General features: G+C 36.2%; 1 protein-coding gene across 6 annotated transcripts in view; it reads right to left on the bottom strand.

Annotated features, from left to right (window-relative positions):
- The window catches only part of PNISR (PNN interacting serine and arginine rich protein), a 28,028-nt gene extending 6,235 nt beyond the window's left edge, over nt 1-21,793 (bottom strand). Inside the window, exons 1-10 of one of the 6 annotated variants that reach the window (XM_039252115.1) lie at nt 21,447-21,534; nt 14,127-14,206; nt 12,181-12,299; nt 10,521-10,709; nt 8,942-9,165; nt 7,266-7,437; nt 5,292-5,482; nt 2,857-2,994; nt 1,602-1,701; nt 811-864 (exon numbers count right to left, since the gene is read on the bottom strand). In XM_039252115.1, coding sequence (XP_039108046.1) covers nt 811-864; nt 1,602-1,701; nt 2,857-2,994; nt 5,292-5,482; nt 7,266-7,437; nt 8,942-9,165; nt 10,521-10,709; nt 12,181-12,268 — 1,156 coding nt within the window. In that variant the 5' untranslated portion in view covers nt 12,269-12,299; nt 14,127-14,206; nt 21,447-21,534. The other 5 variants (XM_039252116.1, XM_039252117.1, XM_039252114.1 and 2 more) reach the window with 5 other exon arrangements.
- Between the last annotated feature and the right edge of the window lie 652 nt (nt 21,794-22,445).

The following is a 22,445-nucleotide window of genomic DNA, read 5'->3' as shown; positions in this document are numbered from 1 at the left end:
TAATGGTCTTGTTTTACTGTCCATACTAACCAACAAAATAATTTAACAGGGCAATAAAGCCTCACTAAAGCCTAATTAATTCAACTACCAATGATCCTGAAAATATTCTAAAATTAATTCTTTCATTGTTCAAAGCTAAGAAACCCCTTGTAGTAGAAAGGTATTTTTTCCTTAAAAAAATTGGAATACTGTAATTCTCACTGGTACAGAAATGGTAATATGCTAAAACTACTCCCCACCCTGAAGAGATCTAAATAGTAATTAATCATAACAAAACCACATGGGCATTTGGTTCTACCCATTTTTGTTGATCCCCACAAAGATTAATCTGAAATGATGTGGAAAAGGCAAGATCAAGCTTTTATATACTTGAGAATATATCATGCAAAGAGCAAATTATGAACACATCATTACTATTACACTGTTATAAGAGAAACTCCTCTATGTTAAAACTCGACTTGCTACAACACAATCTAAATAAAGGTCCCTTGTTAACAGCATTAGTGGATAAGTTCTTCCCTAAAGCATGTATGCAATCATTTTGAAAGTGAGCTTAAATATAATCAGGGCTAAATTATTAACTATTACAACTCGCCCCAAAAAACTATGAATTAGTCACCACATTTATAATAATCCCTATAAATGCTTTAGTCAAAACAATAGGCAAACCTTTAGGGACCAATATAACCCTAAGATCTAGGTTTTATAAACTGAGTAGGAATAGTACAGTTTCAAAACAGAACATGTAGAGAGTCAAGGTAAGTGTGATTTTCCCTTTAAGGCCCTCTCACAAAAAAGGAAAACACTTACCGAGTCCAGTGAGGGAAGCCAGTGCACTGGACTGTGCCAGCTGTTTTGCAGGAGCTTTGTATCACATCAACAACAGGAACAACATGTTAACACAAATAGCCACGATTTCATAGTCATGAGAGTCTATGGTATTGTTAAATCTACTACTATTGCTGCTTTTTGGGGAGAGAAGAAACATTAAAAACATAACATTCATTTTAAACCAGTAGCATGTCTGGCCTTGAAATTCTAATTCTGAAGTGAGCTGAAATTGGTTTATAATGATGAAGAATACTGACCACTACATCAGTATTTCTATTTTTGAGGGATGGTCCATAATTTAAATTTTCCTTTCATTATCTTTTTTAAGTGTTACTAAAAATATGGGGGGTGGGGATGAGTGAATCTCTTGTTTCTATAAGAATTTTAAGTGGTAAACTGTGAAAACTGAAGGGTCATAATTCATTAGTGAAACTAAACTATACTAGAAGTTACACACCAATACCATGGTATGTATAAAAAAAATTAGGTGAAATAAATTGAACATCAAGAATTTTCCACTATACATTTTATAGAAAAACAGCATAATTGCTAATTTGTGCTCAGGCAAGTTGGATAAAAGGAAAAATACTTCTATAGTTTTTAATATGGTTATCTACAAATCTAACCTTTCTTAAGAGTGTTAAAACATGCAAGAAGAAAATATTCAAATATCTGCTAGAATTCATCAAGGACAACCAAAAAAAGTCCAAGATTGCCGCCAAAACCAAAATACTCCCAGAAAAACAAAACCAAGAACACCCACAATATACCTTTCGTTGCTTTCCGGTGTGCATCTTTGGCTACATAATAAATTTCCTCATCTGTGACATCCAGTAGAATCTCAGTCAGAAGCATTTTTGTCAGCAACATCTACAGAAAAATATTTTATATGCTCATATATTATTTATATATATTGTTTCTAATTTAATTATTATAGTTATTAATACTGTTTGACATTTTTTAAAAAAATTAACAGGCAAAGCCATTTTATAAAACATTTTTAAATAACATTTATCATTCTAAGGAAATGAGTATCTTGAAAATTATTCTAAAATATAAAAACTTTAAAAATGTCAAAATCGTGAAATAAAAAATATGAATTTATCTGTAGAGAGATTGATTTCTATGTCTAGAAGACAAAATATTTTTAAAAGGCCCTTATTAATAAAAATTTCCATAGATGTTTTAAATTGAAAGGAGATGACCTCATTTAATAATAATATTAGTAAGCAGCACAGCACTAGTTAAATTACTTAGGAACTTAACGTTAAGCCTCAGCTCAAGGTGAAATTTAAGGGGAAAAAAAAGAAAAAGCAGCTATTCCACTCTGTTAGAACAAGTCCTTTTTTTCTTAACTACTGTAATACAGACTACAAATGACTTGAAATAAAAGCTGGATTCTAGCACTAGTTTGGTTACCAGCAACTGTTTGAAATGTACACCATTAGTTCTTCAGCCTCTGTGGGCTCCAGATTACTCATCTGCTAATGAAAGTACACATTCCAAAGATCACTGGTCTTTCAACAGAAGAAATGTAACATATTATATTCCCAATCTCAGAAAATGACAATACACATTATAGATATTTAAGCCTTTAAGTCTTGCAATGAAGAAATAGGTTTAGCTGTGTTCAATTCAGTGCTTCCTAAACTTATTTTTCTATGAAGTCTTTTAATGTTTCTAAGTATTCAAAAAACATACTTTAGAAAATAAATGCTCTCTTGAGTCTCATATAGTGAAGCACTGTTTTTTTTAAAACATCAGTGTTAGGAAATATGCTTAATAACTGCTGCATAAGCAGTGATATCTTATTATAAACTGCAGACATTATTGTCCAGCATCTCTATAATTAATATACATTTTGTAATTGTTTCATGAATTCAGTTTAAATGCTTAAGACAGCCAACTCATAGTTTAAAAATTCTAAACAAAATAAAATTTTGTAACATAATGTTCTATGCCAATTATATCTCAATAAAAAATATTTTTTTAACCGTGTACATGGTTAAGAAATTAACATTCTACCATTTGATACTCCTTCTCTTCTTCAGTCATCTCTGGCTCACTTTGCTCTTCTTGAGGAACTGGAGATGGACTTCTGGTGACTTTTCCACTACTTGCAGCCTCAACATTTTCAGTGTCTTCATCTTCCTCATCACTATCCTAAAAGAAGTAATACTATGGGTAGCCCAAATTCATGCTTATAATATAAAATCATTATCTTACACATTCTATTTTAAACATAAATTAAAGTCTATGAGGGGTGCCTGCGTGGCTCAGTTGGTTGTGCGTCCGACTTCGGCTCAGGTCATGATCTCACAATTCGTGGGTTTGAGCCCCACGTCGGGCTCTGTGCTGACAGTTAGCTCAAAGCCTGGGAGCCTGTTTCAGATTCTGTATCTCCCTCTCTCTCTCGCCCTCCCCAGCTCACAATGTCTCTCTCTCAAAAATAAATAAAACATTAAAAAAAAAAAGTCTATGAAACAAGACATATAAAAATAAAATTTCTCTCTAAATTACACTACAAATTTGTACTATAGATTTAGTAGTATAAAGTGTTACCTGAAAGGAAATGTAAGATTATAAGATAGCTTATGAACATCAATTATTTTGCAAATTTTTAAAAAGTTTATTTACTTTTGGGAGTAAGAGAGAGCCGAGAGATAGGGGCAGAGAGAGGGGGAGAGGGAGAGGGAAAGGAAAGAAAGGGAGAGGGTGAGAGAGAATAAATGAATGAATCTCAAGCAGGCTCCACACCATTAGTGCACAGCCCAATGTGGTGCTCAATCCCACAACTGTGAGATCATGACCCGAGCCAGAATAAAAAATCAGATGAGTAACTGACTGAGTCACCCAGGCGCCCCTCAGTTTCTTTTTTTCCTTAGTCAATTTGGTCTTAGTTTATAAATAGCCAAAAATAATATCATACCAAGAATGACTCAATTAACATCCATTATCTATCATGGTCCTGAAATGAGTGGCTTGTAGAACTTTGTTAAATAGACCACATTTATATTATTCAGTGTTACTTTATATAGCTATAAATTTAAGCTGTTTACTTAAAATCATGTCACTTCAAGTCAGGTTCCAGATCTTAGCTGGCCTTGAAACTTAGTAAAATGTGTTTTTTTTTGCTACAAAATGGATAGATAAAAAAGGAGATCTACTTCAGATGGAGGACATGCCAGCAGTTCATCTGTTTCTGGCTATCGGTTTTCAGTATACAAATAGCACACCTTAAAAAGGGGCTTCTCCTTTAAGCAAAGAAGTATCCTAGAGTTAAAGGCAATCATTGAAACACTACTATGGAAGACTATTTGAACCAAGGGAAAATACATGTAACACAAGCTCAAAGGCATTTGGGAGAAGAGGGAAGATAATCTCCACTTTTTTTGACACTTAAATCTATCAAATCTGGAAATCCACTATTTCATGTTAAAAGTTAAAAATTACATTAAAAAAGACATAAACTATTATGGCAGTCTTTTGGTTCTTCAGAATACCCACAACAAAAACACAACTTTGATTTTTTTTTTTAACGTTTATTTCTTTTTGAGAGACAGATACAGACTGAACATGAGTGGGGGAGGGGCAGAGAGAGAGGGAGACACAGAATCCGAACCAGGCTCCAGGCTGCAAGCTGTCAGCAGGGCCCAACGTGGGGATGAACTCACAAACTGTGAGATCATCACCTGAGCCAAAGTTGGATGCTCAACCAACTGAACCACCCAGACACCCCCAAAAACACATCTTTGGCATGGTTATTTTGTGAAATACTAAAAGTAACTTATAACATTTATGAACTTTAAGCTAAACCAATTTCGGCTTGAATCTAGTTACCCTGCTGTCCCCTTGATATTTATTTCGGAAGCATAAAATGGCCTTGGGAGACGGACCTATTTCCAGAGTTGCAGTGATGTGGCGATAGTGTCAGCTGAGAGCACATTATTACTAAATAAAAAAATTCCTAAGCCACTTACACCATCCAACTGATGGATCATCCAACTGATCCAAAGATTTAACTTTGTTACTTTCAGTGTTCATGTCAAAAACTATGCAAGTTATTACATCCTCTGGTATAAACATATATTTAAATGTTCAGAAAAGGCAGATTTACTTCTTCTTTGCCATTTTAACTCAGTTTCGTTTTATAATCCACCACCAGGGAATCAGCTGCACTGCAACAAGAGAATACGGATTTGTTTCTCCAGGTAAGACCTATCTAGCATCCCAATGAGTAATTTCTCTGGAAAGAAATGTTTTATAAACTCACCGCCCCCTTTTTCTCTTTACCCTCAATAACAACATATATAAAAACATAATCCTCAAAACATTTACTAAAAGTAATCTCAAGAATATTATAATACTTTTTTATAACTAAATTACTCATTACTTTATTTCAATAATTTTCACATTCAAACCACATGGGAGTTTCATGTCAAGTGACTCTTCACACTTACAAATTTACTTCTCTGAGGTAAACGAGGGCCATCTCCTCCATCAGCATCTTCTGTGGCCTTCTTTTCTTTTTTGGACAATTGTGAACGTTGTTGTTCCATTCTTTCTTTCTCCAACTTCTTCTGCTTTTCACGTTCCATTTTTTCAAGACCTTCTCGAATCCAAGCTGGAAGAGTCCTGCGTTTTACTGCATCTGTTTCACATGTAAAAAGTATTTATTAGTTAAGTAAAAATCATAAACAAACAAGTTCCTTATTCTTGAATTTCTAGCAACTTTGTGAGTAAATGAAATAAAAGAATTCTGGTGCCATCTGAGTGCCTATAACTGTCATTCTTTAGTAAGACAGTGGTAAAGCAACCCATTAGCCATTATGCTTCCCTTAAGATCATTTTTATGAGAAGCAGTGAATATGGTCTTTCTTGTTTTTAAAGTAAGCTCCACACCCAGCGTGGGGCTTAAACTCACAACTGAGATCAAGAGTAGCTGTCTACAGCCATACCACCCTGAATGCACATGATCTCATCTGATCTCGGAAGCTAATCAGGGTCGGACCTGGTTAGTACTTGGATGGAAGAGTAGCATATTCTACCAAATGAGCCAGCCAGAACATTGTCTTAATGCTTATAACAAGCCAGAACACTATGAAAGCACAGTAAATGATCATCTCACTTAATTCTATTAAAAAAAAACACTACTATTATTCAATCTTTTTTACAAATAAGAAACCTGAGGCTCAAAAAGATTAATGATGTGTTCAAAATTAAAAAGCCAGTAGTAGTGATGTGGGCTAATTCCAAGCCAAACTTTTATACTGCACTGCTTCCTAAAATATAAAAAAAAAAAAAAAGAGTCCAACAAAAGCACAAACTCATTTTTCACACTGAGGATTCATCTGAATAACTATGATTCATGAGTTAAAAAAGAAGTTAGAATCTTCCTATAATGTCTACTTTGTGATAAAAATGAAAGACTTACATGTTCTGGTCTATTAACTGTTGGATTTGGATTTCTTGATTTTAAGTAGTGTAAGTGTCAATAGACCTAAGTACTTATATTAAAAATTCAATTGGGGAGCCTGGGTGGCTCAGTCGGTTAGGTGTCCGACATCGGCTCAGGTCATGATCTCACGGTTTGTGGGTTCGAGCCCCACATTGGGCTCTGTGCTGACAGCTAGCTCAGAGCCTAGAGGCTGCTTCAGATTCTGTATCTCCCTCTCTGACTCTCCCCTGCTCACGATGTGTGTGTGTCTCTCTCTCTCAGAAATAAAAACATTAAAAAAAAAATTTTTTTTTTAATTCAAATCTTCTAGGGCACCTGGATAGCTCATTCGGTAGAATGTGCGACTCTTGATCTCACGGGTTTGAGTTTAAGCCCCAGGCATCCGATTCCTGATTTCGGCTCAGATCACGATCTCATCTCGTGGTCGTGGGATCAAACCCCATGTCAGGCTCCGGGCTGGGCATGGAGCCTGCTTAAGATTCTGTCTCTCCCTCTCCCAGGCTCATGTTCTCTTTTCTCTTTCTCAAAAAAAAAAAAAAAAAAAAAATCTATCTTCTGCCAAAGTATTTCTGGCAAGTAAAATAATCAAAGGAAAATTAATCTGACACTAGGAGTGGAAAGTGACCAGAGACAGAGAACTAAGAGGTTTTAAAAGGGGGAACTGTTCATATACTAGCATAATGTACCAAATTCCCAACATTGAAAATATCAAGATGCTATGGCTATGGTAAATTTATAATTCATCACAAAATCTAGAGTATCAGGTAAAGATTTATTTTTAAAAAAATTATTTAAAACTTTTCATATTTTAGACTATCATCTTTTTTGTAATTTTGAAAGTTATGACTATAAAATGATAGGGCTTTCAACTACCAATTCCTATCAGAAGTGTCAGAACAATTTAAGGAAACACGACATCCTTTTTACATGATCAAGGAATCATGCCAATTGTGGTTCACTAAACTTAAATAGCTACCAATTTGTGGAGGCTCCTGCTTCACAGGAAGTGCAATAGGTGACCGTTGCCGATCCCTGAATGATGATGGCCTTTCTCTCCGATTCTGGGGAGGTGCTGGAGGTCCTGGAGGTCCTGGTTGCCAATAAGGAGGATGAAATCCACCTTGCGGTGGACCAAAAGCAGCCCCATGCTGAAAGAGTATTGCAGTTTATTTTTCTTCACATTAATACAATATACTCTCTGGGACACACGTGTGTTATGAACTGGGACAGTAGAAATCCATGTGTGCAGCAAATCCAAGAATTCCATGGTTCTAATATCCACCGATATTTCTGTAGCCCCAAGAACTCAGGCTTACTTTTCTTAAGAAAGATAAAGACTTTCTGCCTAAGTAAATGCAAAGTCATCTAAAATTCAGCTAATACACTATTTTAAAGAAATATAGAAAAAGATATATATATATATGACCTTTTTCATTCTGAATCCATTTATAAACTAATCCTTCCACTACCATGAAATCAAATGTCAATTTTTCTATAACTAGAAAATACAGGAATTTTTTCTTATCAGTTCCAACTTATTTCTTAAGAACTTCAGTTGTTTCTATAATCTTACAAGAAGTATTATCTATTTTAAACAATATAAAAGTTATGGAACCATTAAATATTTTCTGCAATTTTGCTATATTCAGAGGCTTTTCTATTAAGCCCATTACCAATAGAGCTCTTTATCTTGTTAGCACATGGGGGTTTATCAAGGTTATGGGGTGTAAGGAGAAACTCCCTGCCACTACATTTTTTCAAAACCAAAACCAAACACACACTGTCATGTCTGTATACCAAGTACAGTATACGATAAGTGCGAGGATACAATAAGTATCTGAATATATATAAATGAGGATTATGGTCTCAAGGTGCATACTGTTTACATTTATGTTCATTATTAACACAATTAGTGAAATAATGTATGAGTATTTTCAAAAATTTAAATCATGATAGCTCAGTTTATAATGTAACAACTACAACCAGTTATTTCAAAATGACATCTATCACTATAATTTAAGGGTGGACCCTTGGCAGAGTGATTAGAGAAAATAAAGCCCCACATAACAATACTATTTCCCATAGAGTTCTATGTCCCTAGAAATGAATTAGATGCTACAAAGGAAATCATGTACAATTCCATTAACATGTCATGTCAGAATGGAAAAAAAATGACAACACTAGAAAAAGTCGTAACTCTATATAGCAGAAGGAACTGCGTTTAGGAAGATGATCTATGTTCTCCATGTATTTTATTCATGTCTTATTCATGATCTATTATTGACAAATAATGTATTCAACTACTGTGCATTTTTTTTAACTTTATTCAACATTTAAATATACCATTTTGAAACTATAAATTAGAAAACAAAACATCATGTTGCTATTGCACTTACACATTTTTCATTTCATCCAAATTTTTCCCTAATGATCTTTTAAATAATTCTCCTAACCAATCAGAAACCAGAAATAAAAAAATCTTTTCTAATGATTTTAATACTCAAAAATTGAGACCTTTTCTGAGACATAATATACGCTTATCTGTACAGGACTGAAAAGTGAAACACAGATCTTAGGAACTCTTGATGAGACACTTCCAAAGAATGGATTACGTGCACATCTACAATATTAAAGCAACAAAATATCTTTCACCTGATAGTCAAACTGGTTCACTGGCCCCACTGCAAAATTATCGGGTGGTCCACCAAAGTTGTGATTGTTCTGGTTAAATATATGCCTGTTGTCAGGGGCAAATTCCCCACTGTCCTGACTGTTGCTGTCTTCAGAAGGAGGAACAATGTCCATTGGGCCAGGTGTTGGTGGCATCCATGGCTGGTCTGGAGGGGGGTGTGGGGGCTGCTGATGCATTCCCCATTCTATTTAGGATTTAGGCATAAAAACATTCAACAGGGGGTTATAACAACATCAACACAAAATTTTAAGATCTCAAGAAAGATTTTTCAGCAAAGAAACAGATTTAAAAATTTATGACTTCCTGGGTCAAATTCCTCTTGCATCTTAAAAATAAGCAATTAATTAAACTAATAAATAATTCAAATGAACTAACTCCACTCTAATTCATATCCTAAACATATAAAAATAGAATGCCCCAAATTACTTTTAATAATGTAACAAAATCCAAAGCAATTTTTTGTTGAATTTTTCTATTTCTGTCTAGTAACAACACCATAAAAAATAACACCTTGAGGTTTTATATATAATATCTTTCTTCCATGAACACATTTATCCTCACAACATCCCTGTGAGGTAGGGAGAAATCAGGAATCTTTGCCAATTTCAGGAGGGGAAACTGAGGCACACAGAGGTCAATCATTTGCCCAGAGCACAAAGAAAGCCAGTAGAATGAAGCTGGAGAGTGGGAATGCCAGGGTGAGTCATTTATGAACTAGAACCTGGGAACCAAAATATTTTCAAATTTGGTGTAACTTCAAGAAAACTAGAAATAAATGACCTCAGAGTATCAAAGATTAGAATATTCATTATTCTTTTAAAAGTGATGTTAGAGGATTACTTCCTGAGTTTTTCATTCTTACACTGAGGAATAATAGTAAGTATTAACAGGGAAAGGGAGATTAATTCTTCACCATCAGCATACTCAAATGTAAGATTCCTCTATAAATATTTTTCAGTGACTATTAAAAATAGTAACACAAGACACGAAGACTGAATTAGCATCAAGAAATCTAAATCATACTGTGAAGTAAAAAAGCAAATGAACAAACAAAAAAATAAAACAAAAACTTATGGAAGATCTTCACTATCTGAAGAAAAAAAAAGGAAAGATGAGTGGATGGTAGGGGCAGAGTATATTTAACAGATTAATTTGTCACTGAGTGACACAATATTTCTTTAATTAGAGGCTAGACATGTTTTGCTCTGCCAGTGCTGCTTCTGAAAAGGCCAGAGGTTGCAACAGAGAGACATAGAATGCTCTCTTCCCTAGATGCCAAGTGAGGTTTCCAGTGTTCCCAGCCCCTGTCAGCCTAGGAATGAAGAACCAAGAAAAGAATCAAACTGAGTGCCACAATGCTAGCAGATTGAGTACAGAATAATTTTAACCACAAAATTTCAAGGTCAAATCTAAATGAAACTGCCTATTCTTTAAGGAGCATTAATTTCAAGAAGTCATAAAACTAAACAAATTAAACTATTTAATCCTCATTTTATTTTAAAAACAGTCCTAAAATCTGGATAACATGAAACAACAAACCTGGTTGCCACATTCTGTTAAAGTTTGAATCCCCTTGAAAATTCCCATGATTGTTTGGACCAGATTCCATTGTAGACATATCTTGTCCGTTTGGTATCATTCCTGGTGGTTGTTCTACCATACTTTGCTGCCCTGAAGCTTCTCTTTGGGCAATCCAAGCTTGAGCCAATGCAGCCCAGTCAATCTGGCCTAACATAATTGAACACAGCAGAAGTTAGCATTCAGAAAGTAAGAGCTAGAAGAATAGTGCCTCTATGTAAAACTAGCATCTCCGTTATTCCTTACTGGAGATTCTGAATATTAGATTGGTTATGGCTGAAAGGATGCTTAGAAAATAGTCTACATTCAGGCTACAAAATAATACAAGACTTTTGGAAAACAACTCCATAAAATCACTCTTAACTGACTTCTAATATTAACTCATAAGAAATTTATGCTCTGTACCTTAGTTTGCTGAGTCTTAGAAGTCTTTTCTCTTTATTTTTTTTAAACTACTATAAAAACAAGTGATCAAGCTCACTCATTTCTTCCTCAACAGATCTTATCCAGGCCCACAATGGATCCTGTAGACTCAGGATGAGTACATCTATCTATGCTTGCTCATCCTCAGTCACCCTTCTTTGGCTACCACTCCCTTCTTTAGTCAAAATACATCTTAGCAACTCCTTAGCCATTCTTTACTCAAAACGTATTACCTCCCTATCTTAAAGGTCCTCTTCCTTCTCCACGTCTGTGCCTAACATTTTAAGTCTAATATTATTAATAAAGGAAACGAAGTAGAATAAGACACTTTTTCACATAACATCTTTAATCAGTGAAGATTAAATAGGTATTCTCATTCATTTTGGTAGAACCATAGGCTGGCATAACCCATGTGGAGCTGAACTTGGGCAATGTGTATCCAAAACTTTTCAAATGTGCCAACAGTGATATAACAAACCTAGTTCTTAGATTTTCTTTCCTCAGAAAATAACTGGACAAGTAACAACACAATGGTATGCACAAAATTATGGTAATTATTTCAAAAAGTACAAAGCTACCATCAATCATCCAAAAGTGATTTACTAAATTATAGTAGAGTCCTATAACAGAATGCTATGTAGCTATGAAATAGAATCAGATTAACCTAATAAAGGCAGGGCAATGGAATAAGTCATATCAATGAAGCAAATCTGGCCATGAGTTAATAACTATTAAAGCTAAGTAATAAAAAAGGGCTCCCTTACTCTTTTCCATATCCATATATGCTTGAAATATTCCATAATAAAAAGAAAATTTTTAATGATATATATAGCATACTTTCAGTTGACTATGAGCTACACAGAATTAAAAGATTCAGAATGAACAACAGATGTATGCCTTACTTAAGCAAAACATTTAAGGAAGATTTTCCTCCTGCTTTAGAAAAATAAGAACTAAATCAGTTTTAAAAATGTAAAACCTTCATAAAGCTTTCCACTCTTTGAGGAAGTCTTCTAACGAGAAATCCATTCCTAATATGTATGCAATGCAGTATTATTTATGAGAAAAGATTTATTTTGATCATAAAATGATCCAATAAACCAATCCCAATTCCATTTGCCTTACTTAGTCCCATCACCTCTCCCCACTCATCTCTATCTCCCCTTCCCCAACTTCCAAATTCAACTGATTTCCTTACTTGGATCCTGCTGGTGCTGGAATGACTGCATCCACTGTTGCTGGTTCAAGGGCCATTGCTGCCAAGGCTGTCCTCCTTGATCCCACATCCTGACTTTTAAAATATATTTGATTTTCTATCTTCAACAAAATAAAGTTTAAAAATGAAAATCAGAATTCTTTAATTTTAAAAGCTCACACATCAGAAATTATTATATGATGATACATTTATGTGACCAGAGCTCTAAACTTCTGGTCAATAGGTTACCAAAGGGAAGTGGAATTTTTAGACTGGCAAGCAAGAGTATAAAATTTAATCTTAATGGTGTCAGAGTTTGACGGCAAGCATACCTCTAATCAACTTAGCTCAACAAGGTGGGAAAAATATCTATTTTTTTCCCAATACAGAGCTTTGGAAATATTGGTATTTATTTTAAAGATTATAAGAGGGGCACTTGGGTGGCTTGGTCAGTTAAGTGTCCAACTCCTGGTTTCGGCTCAGGTCATGCTCTCACAGTTCATGGGTTCAAGCCCTGCATCGACTGCCGCACTGACAGGGCCGGCCTACTTAAGATTCTCTCTCCCTGTCTCTGCCCTTCCTCCAGAAACCCATACACTCTTTCTCTCAAAAAAAATAAGTAAAACATAAAAAAAAAAAAAAAAATCCTAAGAAAGAAAGTGATTTAATCTCTCCCCAACCAAGACTCCCTAAAACGGGTAACCAAACAGCTCTAGCTGATGAAGGAAAGCTCTTCCTTATAATTAGAACAATTGATTCAGGAAATCTTAAAAGTTGATGGGAAGTCATAAATTCAAAGGTTGCTGAAATACCACTCCTACAGACTATTAGATGTCTCCTCATGAGATACAATATTATGTCCCGAAATCACTATGAATATTTTCTCCAAAAATGTTTAACTGAGTCCAACTGAGCTTTGGATCTCATTCTAGTATAAAGATACTAAAGGGAACAAAAGAATGATATAAACAGTATCAAAAGAAAGAATCAGACAAATCCAGAAAGTCAGATACGCCTACAAGAGGAGGTTTCTTAACATTTAAATGGCATGGAAAAGAAAGGGAGAGTGAATATGTGTTAATAACTATTAAAGCTAGATCATGTGTGGTTGGGGTGGGGGATCATCACACTAGTCTACTTTTCTCTAAACTATTTAAAAACTTTCATAATAAAAAGTTTAAAATTCTTACAAGTCTAACACAGATGTACGTTATCCAATACTGACATACAACTCTGTTTAAGAACAACTGATATGCATGACAAACAGGGTATGTTTCTTCATTTTTGTACGGTAAGGGTTAGCATAGAGGAGGCATTGAATAAATTTTTACTAAATGAGTTTTTCTAGACTGACCCTTTCCTCTATTCTAAAAACAAGACAAAAGCGAGTCTTAGCATGCAGGATAAAAAAAAAAAAAAAAAAAAAAAAAAAGCCAGATAACAAGGAAGTAAGAGACACCCACTCAAATAGGACAACTGGCTGTTACAATTCAGTCTCTTAAAAGAGCTTGCAGCTCCGATCTTTGCAGCATTCACACAATGTTCTACAGTTCTATCATTGGCAGATCCTGACCTTTCAAGTGAAGAACACTGTAAATTAGGAAAGATGCATTCCTTTGTTACCTTGATTTCCTTACAATCAAGTGCACGAGACTTCTAGTCACAGGGATACTGTCTATAATAATAGCATTATTAGAATATGCTAACTAGCAACACACCTGAGGCCAACAACTGACTTGAGTATTAATTTCAAGCTGCATCTGCTTCTTTTTCTAATCTCTCTTCAGATTTTCTTTCTTCTCACCTTTTTCCCTCTCCTCTTTTTCAACTACACCTTTAAACACTTTAAAAGCTAAGTGACTTATTAGAACCTTTTACTTTAATTAAAAGGTAACAAATAAATAAAGAAGAAACCCCCAGAAGAAATACCAACTGCTATTTTGACTAACCTCAGTGGTTCACCTTCTGTTTAAAATTTAGGTTGATTCAGACTACAGCTTGGAGGCATAGCAGCAAGATTACTTATGCCCTGAGGGGAAAAAGAAACAGTGTATGTTTACTCTTAGATTATGAAAAGCTACTAGAATTAATAAACTTCTAGAGACGCAACATAAAAGTGTGAACATTTCCAAATTAATTTGGAGCTTTTTCTACCATTAACTTTATAATGAGAAACTATGTACCAATTTAAAGTTAAGGGAATTAGGTACATCACAAATGACAAAGCAAAGCTCTTTAACATTTTTTTCCCCTTTCAAATGTCTTTTTATTTACTTGAACAATTCATTAGTACAAAATAATGTCAAACAATTTAAGGATTGTCATGTATGCTGAGAAAAAAGGAACACCAAACATGTGAAAAGATCCCATCCACCTGACATCAACTTAAATGGTACAAATAAGCAATAAAATGCATTAAGTTTTTCTACAGAATTCTAAGTTTGAAAATTAACACGAGCAAGGTGAAAACAGTTTGTCCCTCAAATGTTTTCATTTTATTTCCATCATATCAACAGCTTTTTAAAGTTGATAAAAAGACAAATCTATTCATCTTTTTATCTTCCATAAGGTATAGGACAGGATGGTTTCTTGCACACAGGAGTCTCTAAATACCAACTGAAAAAATGAATAGTCTCTAGCTCCTTCTATTTACTCTAGCTCCTAATACAGCAAAGCTGTTGTAAGCATGGCCTGCTGTGTTTTCCAAAGCTCTAAATGGTATATCAAAACTCAATGCATAGATTTTTCCGTCATAGGTTATAAGCTCGTACAACGTAGGCATCACAACTAGCTCTATATACCGCCTACCAGAGTTGCAACTAGATGTGCTCTTAAACCACTTTCATGATGAAAATGATATGTACTGACTCCCTACAATCATTTCCAATACATAAAACTACTTCTCTAGAAATCATTCCAAGTTTCTTTCACTTAATCATGTTTAATGGTTGTCATGAACAATTTTTTCAGTTCTCTTTTTAAGTTTTCTAAACATCACTTGTAACCTGGACTTCAGAGCACACCTAAACCACTCACCAGCTGTATGAACAGCAAATTAACCACTCTCTCATTCTTGGTTTTCACATCTGTAAAATGGAGGACATAATAAGCATCTACCTCATAGAGTTATTGTGAGGATTAAATGAGAAACACATGAAAACTCAGCAAGGGTTCCTGGTTGCTCAGTTGGTGAAGGGTCTGACTTTGGCTCAGGTTATGATCTTGAGGTTCACAGGTCTTAGGCCCACATCAGACTGTGCTGACAACCTCCTTTGGATTCTGTGTCTCTCCCTCTTCTGCCCCGCCCTGTCTCTCTCTCTCTCAAAAATAAATAAACATTAAAGAAAACTCAGCAAGAGTCTTCAAAAGGCAGAGCTTAGTATCACCATCAAGACTTTCTCAGTTATCTCAGTATCATTTAAAAAAAAATTTTTAATGTTTTATTTCTGAGAGATAGAGAGCGAGCGAGCGTGAGGAAGGGAGGGTCAGAGAGAGTGGGAGACACAGAATCCGAAGCAGGCTCCAGGCTCTGAGATGCCAGCAGAGAGCCCAACATGGGGCTCGAACCCATGAACCGTGAGTGAGATCATGACCTGAGCCGAAGTCGGAGGCCTAACTAACTGAGCCACCCAGATGCCCCTCTCAGTATCATTTCTGATAGCACTTCTCAAGTTTACAACTGGGCTCGAGGAGAGGGGCAGGCAATGGGGTTGTAATCAAGCCAAGCCATTTCTACTCAACTCTTCTTTCTCTTTGAAAATAACCTGAGATACCCTTGGGGGGAAAAAATAATCTTCTTGTTCCTACCTCTCACAACGTTGATTGAAGCTGTAAAAAAGAAAAGAAAGTTCAAAAGTTTTCCCACGCACAAAAGTTTTTATTTGCATATTTTCAGGAGTTTGATTTGTATTACTTGTAGCCACTTCTGTTTGTTAAAACCAGCCACTTCTACTTTTACTATGTGTTCCAAAGATTCTCCCTGTCCCCCAAGTTTTTATGGAAGCTACTATTCAAATCCAGTGTTTGATACACTTAAGCTAAGAAAAACACAGAGATGTGAAATTATGAGAAACAGAGCAGAATAAAAATACAAAGAAGGTGACTGTAATTACGTCAAGGAATTAAGAAGTTAGGAGGTATTTATTAAATGCTTCAATGAGAGCCGCAGTTGAGAAACTTGGCTACAAAGGATGAGTGTTGATATACTCTGGTTTCTCTTCAGATCGAATAAATCTTTCGCCTTTTACAAAGGATGAGTGTTGAAAGATGGAGTAGGTAAAACACCAAACAGACTTGATGGAAGACAATTTAGCATCACTGTATTTTATCAAAATACTAGCAATTCCACAACTTAAACCATGGATGAGTATACTCACCATGTAACTCAAAAACCTGCAGCATGTTTTTAACAGTGAATATTTGCTTTTACTGCCACTCAAAGGGCAATGGGTGAAATGGAAGTGAACCATACAGTGGATTGCTATTCAGCCATTACAGTGAGTAAAACTGACTTTTCTATGCTGACACATAATGATACACAAATTGTATTAAGCAATGAAATAAATTATGTGATACAGCATGAATGATGATGCCACTTGAGGTTTTTTCTTATTAGAATGCAATTTAGTATAGCAAATCCCTAAATTACAAAAATTTAAAAACTGGTAGGCTCTGGGAAGTAAAAACAGATCAGGGAATTTTGATTGTTTTATATCTTTGTTCTTTGAATTACTTTACCATAATGTGTATTTTTAAAAATAAATCTATAGATTTTTAAAAGATAGAAAAAAAAAATCAACGGAAGCTGATCAGCACAGTCCATAATGACAGATATAGGCAATAAACATGTAATAGAACTGTGAGACTTTGGGCAAATTACCTAACCTCTGTCTCATTTTCTTATGAAGGATTTGGAGTAAATTTCTATAATCTAGTCCAAAAAGGGTTTCTTTCTCCGGTCATTAGAATAAAATTAAGAGTTATGCTGAATTTTGTAAAGGCATAGATTTTAAGAAAAGACTTAGTATACCCAAATATCTAGTATAAACTTTTAGATATTTTCAGCATCTGGCACAATGCTGGACAAAGGGTTTCATTGATTATTTGATTAAAGAACAAGATTATAAGTGATTTGATGGCAAGGATTTAGAAACCCCACACTTTCTTCATCTTCACCATAAAATCTTTCCTAATAAACATAACAAATGCAAAATCTGGAAAAGAAGGAATATGAAGGCACATATGGCAATAATAAAAGATGTCCTACAATTTCAGCATGGTTCAATGAGGTAACACTGCCTTATCCCATTAAAAATGACATTTACACATTGGTTTAATAATGATTTGGAAAATACTGGTAACTGTAAAAGATGAGTGATAAATACACTAGAGTTCACTATTCTCTACTTTTGCATTGTTTGAAGATTTCCATGATGATAAGCTAAAGAAAATGAGGTGTACATGTTATAGAGACTTAAACTGAATTTTAATTTTTTTTTTTCATGACTTGAACAAGATCCTTTTGAGGGCAGAGTCTTATAATTACATGAATTCTCCACAGTGCTTTGTCCATATTAAGTAGTGAAATTATTTTACTCATTCACTGAAGTTTATTATCAACTAAATATACTAACATTCAATGATGAAAAGAACATTCTAATACTGCTACTCTGATTTCATAACATCAAAAACCAATTCCAATGTATTTGTCCTTCCTTTAGCCTTAATTTTAAAGATCCTTAGGCTCAACTTCTCAAGTTTGGAAAATATGATTATAGATCAGCCAGGGTGCAAGCCTTTCCCTTCATGGGACAAAATTAACTGCTATTTCCTTGACAACAACTGGGATTTAGGGAAACCATAAAGATCAATAACAATGGTTTGCCATCAGAGCATCCAAGTTATCACATATGACTGGAAAAATCTAGTTTATGACTATGACCAGTGTTATGGATTGAATTGTGCCCCCTCAGAAAGATTTTGTTTTAGTCCTATCCCCACTCCCATAACCAATGAATGTGACCTTATTTGGAAATAGGGTCTCTGCAGATTTATTCAAGATGTGAGGTCATACTGGATTAATGTAGGTCCTAATCCAAAGACTGGTGTTTTTATTAGACACACACACACACACACACACACACACACACACACACGGATAGCACCATGTGGCCACAGAAGCAGGGACTGAGGTGATGTGTCTACAGCCAAGGAAAGCCAAGGATTGCTGGGAACCACCAGAAGCTAGGAAGAGGCTGGGAAGGATCTTCCCCTAAAGCAGGGTTGGAGGGTTGAGGGTGAAGCAAGCACGCATGGCCCTGCAGAAACCTTTATTTTAGATTCTAGCCCAGAGAACTGTGAAAGAATAAATTTCCATTGTTTTAGGCCACTCAGTCCATGGTAATTTATTACAGTATGCCTAAGAAACTAACACAACCTGAAATAATCATCACTTATCTTTTCCATTTCTTAGATGACTCTATATTAGAACATCCATTGCTCTGAGATTCTAAAAATTGCTTGTTTTAAATGAAACGACAATCGTTAATATTTGCAAAAGTCCTCTCATAGACTAACAGATGAATGAGAATGAAAGTGGTAGTATTTATTTTAAAGCATTGAAGTATCAATTGCAAAATCAGAGAGATACGGAAGCATGCCTATCCTTTAAAGCAAATGGTAAAAGGTTTCTCATATCACACACAAAGTTTAGAAGCCACAAAATTCAACAGTCATCTTCTCCCCTGCCACTTCAGCACTACACCAGATGACTGACCTCAAAGCCAAAAAGAATTCATTTGTTCAATTCAGGTTAGGTGGAAATGGCCCTAGTAAAGGCTAACCTTGTAATCATTTGCCATGTAGTAAAAAAAAAAATTTGCTACTTGATGGGACATGCATTTTAGGAGATATTGAAATGCTCTGCAGCTTGCAGATCAAAAGAGGCATTCAAAAAAATTGGAGTGTTGGATAGTTTGGTTATAGACACCAAAAAAAAAAAAAAAGTGATAATTGAAAAGTAAACGTACAGAAAGGGAGAGTCCAAAGGAAACGACACCCCAAGCAGCAAGCAAGCACACATAACTTGGTTCTAATACCATTCTCCGATAAATCAGAAATCAGAATCAGAATCTTTAGAGAAATAACTTATTCTTAAGACTGGGGTAAAAAAAAACACAAAAGGAGCCTGGAACATCTTATAGTGCCAAGAAGAAAATGCTAAGGAAAAAAAAAAAGAATGGAGGCATGTCAAAGTAGATAATTAAAAGAGTTCCCAATGTTCAAAACTGGAACAATTTGAGCAACAAAATAAAGTAACATTGGATTTTGAGACAACTTATGACATACACATCTAGGTGTTTGTACTGATATAAATATGATTAAATAGGGAGACACACATCTTCTATGCAGAAGAATTCCAACTAAATTATGTAGATACTACACCCTAAAGGAGTGAGAACATAGCTCTCTACTCCTCAACTACAGACTGTGCAAAAGGACTTCCTTCCAATGAGTACAGTATGGAAAGGAGGGAGTGATTAAGGGCGAGTAACTTTACAGTGGAGAAACTTGACAAACACCGCCTTAAGCAGGTGATCAAGGTCAATAATCAATGTGATAAATCACATTCATATTACATACCCTTGAAAGGATGTAATGAAAAAGGCATTGCTCCACTGCAATCTTCCTCTCCAAATCCCTATCATCAGTCTTATGAGAAAAACATCAAATTCCAACCAGAGGGAACCCTATAATATGCCTGACCAGTAATCCTCAAAACCATCCAGGTTACGGGACCAGTTTGCTAGGGCTGCCATAACAAAGTACCATAGCCTGGGTAGCTTAAAGAACAGAAATTTATTTCCTCATTATCCCGGACGCCAAAAGTCCAAGATCAAAATGTCAGCAGTGTTGATTTATTTCGAAGGCCTCTCTCTATGGTTTATAGTTGGCTGTCTTCTCTCTATGTCTTTATATGGTCTTCTCTCTGTGTCCTAACCTCTTCTTAAAAGAACACTAGTCATAATAGATTAGGGCCTGCCCTAACGACTTCACTTTACTTCTTTAAAGACCCTATCTCCACCAATGGCTATTTCTAAGGTACTGAGGCTAGGACTTCAACATACGAACTGTGGAGGGACACAATTCATCCTGTAACAGTCATCAAAGACTAACAAAGTCTGAGAAACTATCACAACCAAAAGAGGGCTAAGGACACATGACAAGTAAATGTCACACAGTATCCTAAATGGAATCGCAGGCCAGAAAAAAACATTAGGTTAAACTTAGGAAATACAAATAAACTAGACTCTAGCTAATAATAATGTGTCAATATTGGTCCATTAAGTCTAATAAACGGATCACACTGACGTATATTAATACTAAACTGTATAAGGCGGGAGTGTTTTTATAGGAACTCAGTACTATCTGCTCATTTTTTCTGTAAATCAAAAACTTTCAAAAAAATAAAATCTATTAACAAATTTTTTAAAAATATGGTTTCATGAACATCTTCAAAAAACCGATTTACTGTTACTATACCTACAGCCCCACAACAGTCCTACAGGTGAATCTTTAGTGCTCAACTTTGTTCTTATTTTTGCTTTGCTGCACCCAAATCACACATTCCAAGTTTATTTTGCTCTTCTATAAATTAGCCACCAACGACCAAACTCTCGAGTGCCCATGATGTTCAGATGACAATAATAACCACCACAAGACAATACAACTGAAATGCTGGATACTACTCTTTCCTTCTTGAAGCTTATCACACAAAGCCCATCGCTGTATAAAAATCAAGAAAAATACAAACCAGGGAACCTAATTGGAGTGAACAGGACGCATTTGCCCTGGCTGCGCCTGCGTAGTCGGAACTGCACAGCGCAAAAGGTCCAGGTCCGGGCCCCAGCCTCCTCCCGCCCCCTTGCACCCCCCTCCCCATAAGGGGGCTCCCACTGCGCACGCGCAGTGCTTAACGGCCGGTCAGGAGTCCAACAATTACTCCCTTCTCATCCGAGAGAAAACTCTTAGAGTTAGAGGAAGGAGTCGTGTGCATTCTCTTTAATAACAACGTTTCCTCTTCACTGAGAGCACCGGTCTGACTCACCAAATCCGGCGGACACCGCCGCTTTAAGCAGATGAGGTTCCAGCGGTCGCGCCAAGCGGCGTACGCAGCCTACGTGTTTAAGTTATACTACCTTCACCAAGGAAACCAAGAAGGCTATGATGGCCTGGCAAGTCCCCACGCCTAATTGTTCTCCACCACTTACCCACTCTGGTTCCGGAACCCCGTTGTCGCCACAGTTCCTGTAATACCTCTGCAAACCTTTCGATGCTTCTACTTCTTCACGAACAAGACAAGATGGCGCCCGATTGGTTGCACCCGGAAGTGAATAATAATAACATCCGCTTGTCATCTGAAGCCATATTGTCCCCCATCCTGGTCTTTGAGCACGTGACTATACCCGGTTAATTTGTCTCGGTGCCATTTTTGTTTTGGGCAAAACCGCCGGGATTTAATAGTCGAGATCGCGCAAGTGTCTGAATATTCCTGTAGGTTACTTCTTAATTGAGCCATGCTCAACTCACTTTCATCTTTACAATGGGCTGAAAGCCAGAAGCTTAAGTGTTCAGCACAGAACGCCCTCAAATTTTTTTTTTTTTTACACTTTAGCAACGGATCCTCTTTCAAGGGGCATTTTGTTCCCCCAGGAACGTTTTCGCTTCGGAAAAGGGAGGCTGAATTCGCTGCGTTACTTTAAGACTACGGCGGGGCGTCAGGGTCAAACTGAACCAGCTACGGCGTGTTGCTCGGTATGGCCAGAGCGGCGCTTCAGGTTCGCCAGACTCTGGTCGGAAGTGCTGGAGTCCTCCAGGCTTCGGTGTTAAAGAGCGTCTCTGAGGGCTCCGCCTCAGACCGGACGTTAGGGAAGTGCCCAGTCTGGATGGTAGCGATCGCGGAGACCTTAACTGACCCCGCGGCGGTTGCTCTCTTTGTTAACCTCAAAACTTCGCGCCCCCTTCTGGCGACACTTGCTGAGCTGTACGTCTTCCAGCTAGTCCTGCTATTTTGTTCTTTACCCGTGACCCTTAGGGAAAAGTGGGGCTATCCGTTTCTGTCCTGTTAGTCATTTCTCTGGACTACAAGATGGCCTCCCGAAAGAACTTAGGCAGTGCATTTCCTCGAATAGAATACTTTGCACGGTGTTTTAGTATGAACGACGTTAAAGTATCAAAAGCATCAATTTCCAGGCCAGAAACTACAAATT

This window comes from Hyaena hyaena, unplaced genomic scaffold (genome assembly GCF_003009895.1).
Source record: "Hyaena hyaena isolate Hyena2069 unplaced genomic scaffold, ASM300989v1 scaffold_408, whole genome shotgun sequence".
NCBI lineage: Eukaryota > Metazoa > Chordata > Mammalia > Carnivora > Hyaenidae > Hyaena > Hyaena hyaena.
The sequence above is the reverse complement of the archived record's forward strand: the minus strand, read 5'-3'. Positions and strand labels throughout refer to the sequence as shown.